At 41.5% G+C, this 11599-nt stretch overlaps 1 protein-coding gene across 1 annotated transcript; it reads right to left on the reverse strand.

Moving 5' to 3' along the window:
- Window positions 1–1424: 1424 nt before the first annotated feature.
- On the reverse strand, window positions 1425–11393 carry LOC110508045 (extracellular calcium-sensing receptor-like). The gene is made up of 8 exons (XM_036965614.1): window positions 11155–11393; window positions 10568–10856; window positions 9644–9730; window positions 9268–9459; window positions 8501–9037; window positions 8092–8316; window positions 7695–7818; window positions 1425–3544 (listed from the first exon to the last, which is right to left on the reverse strand). The coding sequence occupies exons 1-8, from the start codon at window positions 11370–11372 to the stop codon at window positions 2649–2651; spliced, it is 2568 nt and encodes an 855-aa protein (XP_036821509.1). The 5' UTR covers window positions 11373–11393; the 3' UTR covers window positions 1425–2648.
- Window positions 11394–11599: the final 206 nt, after the last annotated feature.

Genomic DNA, 11599 nt, shown 5'->3' on the forward strand with positions numbered 1-11599 from the left:
ACAACATTTTGAACATGAAAAGTAATTAATAAACAAATTGGGCACATTTGGGCAGTCTTGATACAACATTTTGAACATGAAAAGTAATTAATAAACAAATTAGGAACATTTCTTTCACATTTCCAAAAACTTCAAAGTGTTTCCTTTCAAATGGTACCAAGAATATGCATATTGTTGCTTCAGGGCCGGAACTACAGGCAATTAGATTTGGGAGTGTCATTTTAGGTGAAGGGTCCGATCATTAATTAAAGAGAAAAATAAGGAAACACCTTTGGTGTCCGCCAAAAGGCATGTGGGAGACTCCGCAAACATATGGAAGAAGGTACTCTGGTCAGATGAGACTAAAATTGAGCTTTTTGGCCATCAAGGAAGTCGCTATGTCTTGCGAAAACCCAGCCCCTCCCATCACCGCGACAACACCATCCCCACAGTGAAGCATGGTGGTGGCATCATCATGCTGTGGGGATGTTTGTCATCGGTAGGGACTGGGAAACTGGTCAGAATTGAAGGAATGGTGGATGGCGCTAAATACAGCAAAAATCCTGTTTCAGTCTTCCAGAGATTTGAGACTGGGACGGAGGTTCACCTTCCAGCAGGACAATAACCCTAAGCATACTGGTAAAACAACACTTGTGTGGTTTAAGGGGACACATTTAAATGTCTTGGAATGGCCTAGTCAAAGCCCAGACCTCAATCCAATTGAGAATCTGTGGTATGACTTAAAGATTGCTGTACACCAGTGGAACCCATCCAACTTGAAGGGGCTGGTTCAGTTTGCCTTGAAGAATGGGCAAAAATCTTGACTTTGGGGGGGGGGGGGGGGAGTGAATAGTTATGCATGCTCAAGTGTTGTGTTTTTTTGTAATATTTCTTGTTTGTTTCACAATAAAAAAATATTTTGCATCTTCAAAGGGGTAAGGCATGTTGTGTAAATCAAATTAAACAAACCCTGCCACATTCCATTTTAATTCCAGGTTGTAAGGCAACAAAACAGGAAAAATGCCAAGGGGGATGAATGCTTACACAAGCCACTGTACCACATAGCATTAGCATTATAGTGTGTAAAACCTCTGGTAGCACAATTAAAATGCTGTAGCGTTTAATTCTTTATGTTTTTGACAGTTTTCAGGATGAAATCCCTTGAGATGCACCATTTTGTTTTCAAAGGACAAAAAATGGACAAAAAGCAATGCTTAGTAACCAGAATAATATGAAAAAAGGAAGATAACACAGTAAAATTGCTAAGTTAAAACAATAAAAAAAGAATATATCTTTAAAACTACTGTCTAATAATAATGAAACAATAATTGTGTTAGAGGAATTCTAAATTCCTATATGTTTTGTAGCCAAAACCAAATTCACACTCTATTTCATAATTTGTAGGATTATCATTTGCATGAAATAGCGAGAGATCAGTCTTAAAATTAAGTTCAGCATTTATTCTTAATGAGTACAGGTCCAAAATACAAAGAACATTACATTTTAAAGAGAAGATAAAAATGACGTCATCAGTTCTCACATTTTCTCCGATCCCACACAATAGCGCAGTGTCTTCAGGTCTGGAGATTGTCTCCTACTCCCCTCATAAAGCAAACATTCCAATCTGTCTAAAAGATATACTCTTCTCCACTAATGGAACATCAAAGAACATTCTTATCTGTCTAAAGAGATATACCCTCCTTCTCCCTTAAACCCGCAAGGTACAGACAATTCATTCGTTTTACCTACATTTTCAGTCCTAGTTTAACTAAAAACCCATACATTTCATACCACAACATAACAGTATTAAAATTGATGGTTCTAATTTAAATGTATACATAATTAATCATTTCAACTATAATTTCCTCCAACAAATTGTTAAAACAAAAATGTAGCATAACTATAGCATAACTAAACCTCTCTCTAGATCAGGGGTAGGGAAACTTTTTGGCAAGAGGGTCACATCGGGATTTTGAAATTCAACGGAGTGACGTGTGTCTTTGGGGACCAATTGTTTGTTTAAATCTATTTGCAGAGGCCTCCTGAGTGGCGCTGCAGTCAAAGGTACTACTTCGCAGTGCTTGAGGCATCACTACAGACCTGGGTTCGATCCCAGGCTGTGTCACAGCTGGCCATGACTGGGAGACCTATGAGGCGGCGCACACCTGGCCCAGCGTCGCCCGGGTTAGGAGAGGGTTTGGCAGGCCAATATTTTCTTGGCCAATCGCGCTCTAGCAATGTGCACAGTGTTTCCTCTGACACACGTATGGCTGGCTTCCGGGTTAAGTGGGTTAAGTGGGCAATGTGTCAAGAAGCTGTGCGGCTTGGCTGGGTTGTGTTTGAGGACGCACGGCTTAAGACCTTCGCCTCTCCTGAGTCTGTACGGGAGTTGCAGCGATGGGACAAGAATATAACTAACAATTGGATTCCATGAAATTGGGGAGAAAAAAGTGTACAAAAAAGTTTTTTATGTTTCACAGGCCGGATTGAAGGAGCTATATCTTTGATCAGGAAAATGGTACAGTAATTCAACTAATAAAGTACAATTTCTAGCTTGCCACATGTCCCAAAGACACTATAAACATCTATTTCATTTCTGGGTTTACAGTAGGTCAAAAGTAAACTGAGAACTATGACAAAATAAATGTGTCTTCATTAATCTATGCATTTTATTTCTTCCCCATGAGATGTTGTTTAGTGTTCTTCTCTGGCTTCAGGAGGATGATGTAACACGTTGGAGCAAACAGACAGAACAGCAGCCCAAAGCTGGAGGCCAGGATGGCAAAGATCTCTACAGCTACTGTGTACTTCCCAGGAGAGCTGACGTAGGCAGGGATGAAGGAGATCCACACGGCACAGAAGATCAGCATGCTGAAGGTGATGAACTTGGCCTCATTAAAGTTGCCTGGCAGTTTCCGGGCCAGAAAAGCCAGGATCAAGCACAGACAGGCCAAGAGGCCGATGTATCCCAGAACGCACCAGAAGGCCAGTTGGGAGCCCACACTGCACTCCAGAATGATCTTAGAGCGTTGGTCCTGGATATTTTTGGAGGGGTAGGGAGGGGCAGCCATGAGCCAGGCAGCACAGATCAGCACCTGAACCAGGGTGCAGGAGAATATGATGGCCCTCTGCTGTTTGGGCCCCAGCCACTTCATAATGTTGTTCCCAGGCCTGGCGGCAGTGAAGGCTGCCAGGACCACCAGAGTCTTGCCCAGGATGCAGGAGATGCAGAGGGAGAAGGTGATGCTGAAGGCGGTGTGGCGCAGCATGCAGGACCAGGAGGTGGGCTCCCCGATGAACATCAGCGCACACAGGAAGCACAGAGTCAGGGAGAGAAGGATAAAGAAACTCAGTTCAGAGTTGTTGACGCGGACGATGGGAGTGGTCCTGTGATGGAGGAAGACTGCCAGCATGGACACGGTCAGACAGGCGCCCACTACAGCGATCACCGTCAGGGCTATCCCCATTGCATCATGGGAAAGGAACTCCACCACTTTGGGGATGCACATTGTTCCATCAGCGTTTGACCAGTAGTCCTCGGGACATTCTGTGCAGTCTATAGAATCTATACAGAAAAACAGAGAGAAAGAGAATATGACTTTATCATTGATGGGTATGTGATGCAGTCAGGCGACATCCTACAGGTAAGTGACATTTGGTAGCAGATGTGGAACTGGTGTACAGATCATAAGTCTTAAAACACCAACAAGAGTAAATTGTCATAACTTCAAAACCTGTTTTTTTCATACAGAGAAACGTTAATACAGGGAAATGAAAAATATTATATTTTGTATACTATTGGTGCACAGTGGCTAAGCTGAAAATGTTGACTAAATGTTCAACTTTGTGACAGAGCATTTGGCACAGAGAAGTAGATGTATGTACCCTGAAAAGATATACAGTGTATTCAGAATGTATTCAGATCTCTTGACTTTTTCCACATTTTGTTAAATTACAGCCTTATTCTAAAATGGATTAAATTGTTTTTTTACACTCATTAATCTATAGACAATACCCTATAATGAGAAAGCAAAAACAGATTTGACAGTTTTGCAAGTGTATTAATAAAAAAAAATGCAAGAATCACATTTACATAAGTATTCACTATTCCCTTTACTCAGTACTTTGTTGAAGAACTTTTTGCAGGGATTACAGCTTCAGGTTTTTTGGGGTATGGCGCTACAACCTTGGCACACCTGTTTTTGGGGAGTTTCTCCAATTCTTCTCTGCAGATCATCACAAGCTCTGTCAGGTTGGATGGGGAGCGTAGCTGCACAGCTATTTTCAGGTCTCTCAAGAGATGTTCGATGGCGTTCAAGTCCGGGCTCTGGCTGGGCAAGTCTAGGACATTCAGTGACTTGCGCCAAAGCCACTACCTGACTTGGCTGTGTGCTTAGGGTCGTTGTCCTGTTGGAAGGTGAACCTTCATCCCAGTCTGAGGTCCTGAGAAGATCCTTTTAATGAGGAGTGGCTTCAGTCTGGCCACATAAAGGTCTGATTGGTGGATTGCTGGAGAGATGGTTGTCCTTCTGGAAGGTTCTCCAATCTCCACAGAGGAACTCTGGAGCTCTGTCAGAGAGACCATCGGGTTCTTGTTCACCACCCTGACCAAGGCCCTTCTTCCCCAATTGCTCAGTTTGGCCGAGCGGCCAGCTCTAGGAAGATTGTTGCTGGTTTCGAACTTCTTCCATTTAAGAATGATGGAGACCACTGTGTTCTTGCAGACCAGAAATGTTTTGGTACCCTTCGACAGATCTGTACCTCGACACGATCCTATCTCGGAGCTCTACGGGCAATTCCTTCGAACTCATGGCTAGTATTTTGCTCTGAAGTGCACTGTCAACTGTGGGACCTTATATAGACAGGTGTGTGCCTTTCGAAATCATGTCCAATCAATTGAATTTACCACAGGGGGACTCCAAGTTGTATAAACATCTCAAGGATGATGAATGGAAACATGATGCACCTGAGCTAAATTTCGAGTCTCATAGCACAGGGTCTGAATACTTATATAAATAAGGTATTTCTGTTTTAATTTGTCATTATGTGGTATTGTGTGTACATTGATGTGGAAACATTTTATATTTAATCCATTTTAGTACAAGGCTGTAACATAACAAAATGTGAAACAAGGGAAGGGACCTGAATACTTTCCAAATGCATTGCAGATATGGAGCCACTCTAGATTTGGCCCTTGGGCGAGGGGGGTGTGGCAGCCACTAGAACTAAAGAATAACTCAAATGTAACTTCTTATTTAGCTTCCAGTCAATATCTCTATACAAAGTCCAGAGTCGATATTTAATATGCAATTGGAACTGAGTTGATAGGCCCATAGCATTTAAAATGTTAGAGCGAAAAGTCAAATGTTAGAGCCATTATCGGCCATTTTAGGTCGTACCGGTATCAGGTTAGCTCAACCGCCATTTTCTCAGCCTCTGAGTACTACATTGATTGAATAACAAATCAAGTTCATAACAAGTGGATGAAATGTATCACATTTATCAACACACACTAGTGGCCATGGATGAAATTGATCCAAAAATCCGATAAAAACAAACATCTGTTGTTTTTTTTTATTTGACGATTAACGTGTGGCGATTAACGTGTGGAATGTTTTACATATATGCTTATTTTGGAGAATTTAAACAATGTTCTTGTGTTACTAAGGGATAATAAAATAAAAAGTGTTACTGCTTGACAGACAGTGTCTCTTTGAAATCATTACCAATTTGGGGTAAATTGGGCCATTACCGTTGGCACTATTAAACAAAAAATAACTTTTAGGCTACAGGAAAAAGACGACTGGAGGAGGACGTGCTGCTGGACAACATCAGGCCTTTTCTGTCAGCATCAACACAACACACGGACAGGATGTGCATAGTTGCTCGATCGAATCCCCAAGCTGACAAGGTAAAAATCTGTCATTCGTCCCCTGATCAAGACAGTTAACTCACCGTTCCTAGGCTGTAATTGTAAATAAGAATTTATTCTTAACTGACTTGCCTAGTTAAAAAAAGGTTAAATGAAATGTAAAAAAATTATGCAATCAACTGGATCTAGAGAGACTATAAAAAAATCTACCAAAAGGAAGTTGTTCTATTGATTAACATAAATCAGAGTCCTCGTCTGTCTCATTACTAATCTACAGGTAAGTCATTATATTGATTAGGGTAAATCAGAGTTCTCACCTGTCTGATTACTAATCTACAGGTAAATCATTATATTGATTAGGGTAAATCAGAGTTCTCACCTGTCTGATTACTAATCTACAGGTAAATCATTATATTGATTAGGGTAAATCAGAGTTCTCACCTGTCTGATTAATAATCTACAGGTAAGTCATTATATTGATTAGGGTAAATCAGAGTTCTCACCTGTCTGATTACTAATCTACAGGTAAATCATTATATTGATTAGAAAAATCAGAGTTCTCACCTGTCTGATTACTAATCTACAGGTAAATCATTATATTGATTAGAAAAATCAGAGTTCTCACCTGTCTGATTACTAATCTACAGGTAAATCATTATATTGATTAGGGTAAATCAGAGTTCTCACCTGTCTGATTACTAATCTACAGGTAAATCATTATATTGATTAGGGTAAATCAGAGTTCTCACCTGTCTGATTACTAATCTACAGGTAAATCATTATATTGATTAGGGTAAATCAGAGTTCTCACCTGTCTGATTACTAATCTACAGGTAAATCATTATATTGATTAGGGTAAATCAGAGTTCTCACCTGTCTGATTACTAATCTACAGGTAAGTAATTATATTGATTAGGGTATATAAGTCCTCACCTGTCTGGTTACTAATCTTCAGGTAAGTCATTATATTGATTAGGGTAAATCAGAGTCCTCACCTGTCTGATTACTAATCTACAGGTAAGTAATTATATTGATTAGGGTATATAAATCCTCACCTGTCTGATTACTAATCTACATGTAAGTCATTATATTGATTTGGGTATATAAATCCTCACCTGTCTGATTACTAATCTACATGTAAGTCATTATATTGATTTGGGTATATAAATCCTCACCTGTCTGATTACTAATCTACATGTAAGTCATTATATTGATTTGGGTATATAAATCCTCACCTGTCTGATTACTAATCTACAGGTAAGTAATTATATTGATTAGGGTATATAAATCCTCACCTGTCTGATTACTAATCTACAGGTAAATCATTATATTGATTAGGGTAAATCATTGTTCTCACCTGTCTGATTACTAATCTACAGGTAAGTAATTATATTGATTAGGGTATATAAGTCCTCACCTGTCTGGTTACTAATCTACAGGTAAGTCATTATATTGATTAGGGTAAATCAGAGTTCTCACCTGTCTGATTACTAATCTACAGGTAAGTAATTATATTGATTAGGGTATATAAGTCCTCACCTGTCTGGTTACTAATCTACAGGTAAGTCATTATATTGATTAGGGTAAATCAGAGTCCTAACCTGTCTGATTACTAATCTACAGGTAAATCATTATATTGATTAGGCTAAATCAGTCCTAACCTGTCTGATTAATAATCTACAGGTAAGTCATTATATTGATTAGGGTAAATCAGTCCTAACCTGTCTGATTAATAATCTACAGGTAAGTCATTATATTGATTAGGGTAAATCAGTCCTAACCTGTCTGATTACTAATCTACAGGTAAATCATTATATTGATTAGGGTAAATCAGAGTCCTCACCTGTCTGATTACTAATCTTGCCGCTGTCACATGGTACACAGTCAAAGCAGCACAGAGGTTCCCCACGACGGACAGCCTTCCTGGATCCTGGAGCACAGCTGGCACTGCACACGGAGACCACCAGCTGAACACCACAGAGAGAACACTGATTAAGCTGGTTCACTGTGAACCAGTTGTATACATTTAGCATAAAATGTAGTGTCTTCATTACTATTATTCTTAGCTTGACACTATGTGACAGGGAGACATTGCAATACCAACATGCATCTTACATTGGAATCACAGTAATTCATCAAATCCCAAACTATCCCATTCCACCTACTTACCTCCACCTCACCCTACAGAACGTCAACAGTTGGCATCTGATGTGGTTAAATACACAATGTGAGCAACTTGCCTTGCTCTGATGCCCCGCCCACACGATCTTCTCCTCCTGGATCACCAACTCCTTCCCAGAGTCCTTTGCTCCATCGAACAGACCGACGTTGATGAACTCAATGTTCCCACCCGAGCCCCTCTGCCAGTTGATGATGTCATAATACGGGATGGAATCCCCTTTCAGGTCAAAGTTCACCTCCTCCCCAGAAATGTAAAAGGAAAGTTCTTGTAGATAGTGCTGCAGCTTTGAAGAAACATTTCAAAATCAGGAAAAAAAATATATGTGATATTTTTTGCAGAGTGGTATGAAGCCCTATAGCTGTCAATTAACATATGGATGTGCTAGAGAAGACAGATATTGAACAGGTACAGCAGATGATCTGTGGAATAATTTTTTCAAACGGTACAGAGAGTTACAATACCTATACCTGCCAGGGGTGAACGTTGGTGCTGTGAGCGCAGGAGCGGTTGTGGAAGGGTCCTGCCCCAGCCTGGCAGTGGAGGAGGTTGTGCAGTGAGTGAGCGATGGCGTACACAGCCTTGTACACATTATAGGCCACTCTGGGGCTGGAAGTGTTCATGTAGGCTGAGTGCTGCTCCAGAAGAGTCTCCTGCCCTGAACAGGGGGGCATAAGGGGGCTGGAGGGGGACAGAGAGGGAGAGCAGCCGTACAGAGCCTCCCACAGCTGCTGCACCAGGGGGTTAGAGGGGTACCTGTGGGGGTTCACCGTCTGCAGGTAGTCCCAGAGCCCTGGGATTTGTCCCTGCCTGATCCCAAAGCCGATGGTACCCCCCAGGTAGGGGAAGTACTCGCTGGTGGTGAAGAGAGAGGCAGTGACCCAGGCCTCGCTGGCAACCCACTGGATCCCTGTGATGTTCTGTGCCATGTAGTCCTTCAGGAAGGGGGTCATTTCCCCCTCGGCAGAGAACACCACCACTACCCGCGCTGTGGAGCTACGAATGACCTAGAGAGAAGAGAGCGAGAGGGGAGAGATGAGAAAATAATGGAGGGTAAAGGTGGGAGAGATGGAGGCAGAAGAGGAGAGAGGAAGGAGAGAGAAGGAGACAGGATTGAGAGAGAGAGAAGACAGGGAGAGATATAACCTTTAATTTTGTATAGTACTAGTTTTTTTTTTTTAATATGCAAGACACATTTGCGTCAGGGACAAAACAGTCTCTCTCCCTCTCTTCATACCTCTATGATCTCCAGGGCCCTCTGCTGATTGTAGAGCAGAGGGATCATCTCCTGGTAGGCCACACACACCCCCGTCCCCTTCAGCTCCCTCAGCAGCCCTTGTAGGGCAAAGTGCCCATATTCATGGTCCCCATGCACCACCCCCACCCAGCGCCAGTCATACCGTACCAGCAGCTGAGCCATAGCCTTCACCTGGGATAAAAGAAAGGGAAGATTAGACAGAAACTATGTCGTAACAGACCAGGAAGTGAACATACTCTGCTTCACTCCATTTAAGTTGAATGCAAGGTGATCCACTTCAGAAATACTTCCTGAAGAATCCTGAGATTCATGAGATCATTGCCTAATATGTTTTTGTTTAATTGCAGGCCTTCACCTGGTAGTCATCGTTGGGGATTACTCTGAAGAAGGTGGGGTACTTCCTCCTGTCACCGAGGCACGCGCACGACGAGAAGTAGCTGATCTGAGGAAAGACGTTGTTCGTAAAACACTCTTTCTACAACACAGACACAAGAACACTCATTTGAAGAGTTTCTTTCCAAAATGCTACGTATACATTTTCAGAAATGTTGGTAAATGAGCTTTTATTGCCCAATGAGCTTTTATTGCTGAAATGGTTAAAGAGATGGCTGTGTTTTTTCACTATCTAATCATGGTATGGGGTTGTTTAATGATACATTTATTTGATTAAAATCTATCACTTGGTTTCATTTTAGAGAGACGAATAATCATGTTTTTTTGCTAAATTATATACATCTGCCTCATTTTCAGAGAAATAAGTAGGACTGCTAGGTTTTACATAAGTAATATATATATATATATATATATATAATCATAATCATAATAATTAAATACAGTAATATGAGATCTGTAAATAAAACATTTACATTTTACAATTTAGTCATATAGCAGATGCTCTTATCCAGAGTGACTTACAGTAAGTGCATTTATCTATAGCTCAGTGAGACAATCACATATCACAGTCAAATAGACAGGATATGTACATTCCATTGCAGCTAAACAATGGCTATATAGTGTTTTCGAATAAATACATTTTCTAAAATCTTTCAATAAAAAAATCTGAGAACAGTAATATGTTACACACACATGAATGTACCCATAAGCAATCACTTCTGATTTAACAAAAACACAAATCAGTTTATATAGCGTTTTTGGAAATGACCTCTTCATATACATATTTAAACACAGCGATCCAGAAAGGTTGTACAGAAAGTATCATGAGAGCAGTTGATCAATAAGTGAAATAATTCAAAGGAAAATACTCTTAGTGGAGCCCTACCATGGGTATTTTAAAGGGCTGCAGGATTCTGGATACGACAATAGACTCAGCAGAACCGGATTCTCCGATAACAGCCAGGAGAGGAGAGGCACCAGAACACATGTGAGTGTGAGCCTGGCCCAGTCCATTCAACATTGCCAGAGCAGCCCTCTGCCCTGTCAGAGGATAGGCACACGAGTCAAAGATCTTGTAGCCAAGCATGTGGTTGGGCAGCAGCTGCTCACTCTGGTTGATCTCCTCCACCGCCAGCCTCATGGTCTGAGCAAAGCGGAAAGACCTCGGATCAAACCTGAATACACAGAGAAAGAGAGAGAGAGAGAATGAGAGAGAGAGAGATGAGGAGGGGGAGGAAGAATGAGGAGAGAAAGATGAGGAGGAGAGGAAGGATAAGGAGAGAGATGGAGAGGAGGGGAGAAAGGATGAGGAGAGAGAGTGAGAGACATGAGGAGGAGGAGGAGGGGAGCGGAGGGGAGGAAAAAAACAGAAGAGAAAGTGATGATAAAAGGAGTGAAATAGAACTGGAAACTACATGAAGGAAAGAGGTTACAGATCAAATAGAGTATTACTGGTTAACACTGAAAACTCACCCATTGCACCTGACGGCTGTTGGTTGGTAGGTGTAGTTGACGTCTGGCATCTCCTGGTTGTAGTGCAGGGGGAAAATACCCCCAATGACAAAGTCACCATCAGCCACAAACCCAGGATCAAAGCCACTCAGCAGAACACACTCTGAGTCTGTGGCTAGGGTGGAGGATGGGCTGAGTGTGAGGGAGGAAGATAGAGACCACAAGAACAGCAGAGACATCCTCACTCACACCTATCCCCTCTAACAGTCAGAGAGAGGGCAGGAGAGCAGTTATATATATGACCTGTCGTCTCTCTGCATCTCATCACTGACAAGACAAGCCCTGGATTGGACATCTGTTTAGAAGGCATATGACATCATCAAATCATTACAAGTTTATACTGTACTGTAAAAGGGTGTCTAGGCTGGGGATGAGGGTATGATTACAGTTTGTTTACCAAGCAACA

Source organism: Oncorhynchus mykiss, chromosome 27, assembly GCF_013265735.2.
Source record: "Oncorhynchus mykiss isolate Arlee chromosome 27, USDA_OmykA_1.1, whole genome shotgun sequence".
Lineage (NCBI taxonomy): Eukaryota > Metazoa > Chordata > Actinopteri > Salmoniformes > Salmonidae > Oncorhynchus > Oncorhynchus mykiss.

What these genes read in the sequence shown, in the direction of transcription:
- LOC110508045 (XM_036965614.1), bottom strand. Translation starts at nt 11,372, where the DNA reads ATGTCTCTGCTGTTCTTGTGGTCTCTATCTTCCTCCCTCACACTCAGC. An exon ending in AGCCCTTTAAAATACCCATG is followed by an intron (nt 9,731 to 10,567) that starts GTAGGGCTCCAC and finishes GTCTTTCCTCAG; the next exon opens with ATCAGCTACTTCTCGTCGTG. An exon ending in TCCCCAACGATGACTACCAG is followed by an intron (nt 9,460 to 9,643) that starts GTGAAGGCCTGC and finishes CTTTTATCCCAG; the next exon opens with GTGAAGGCTATGGCTCAGCT.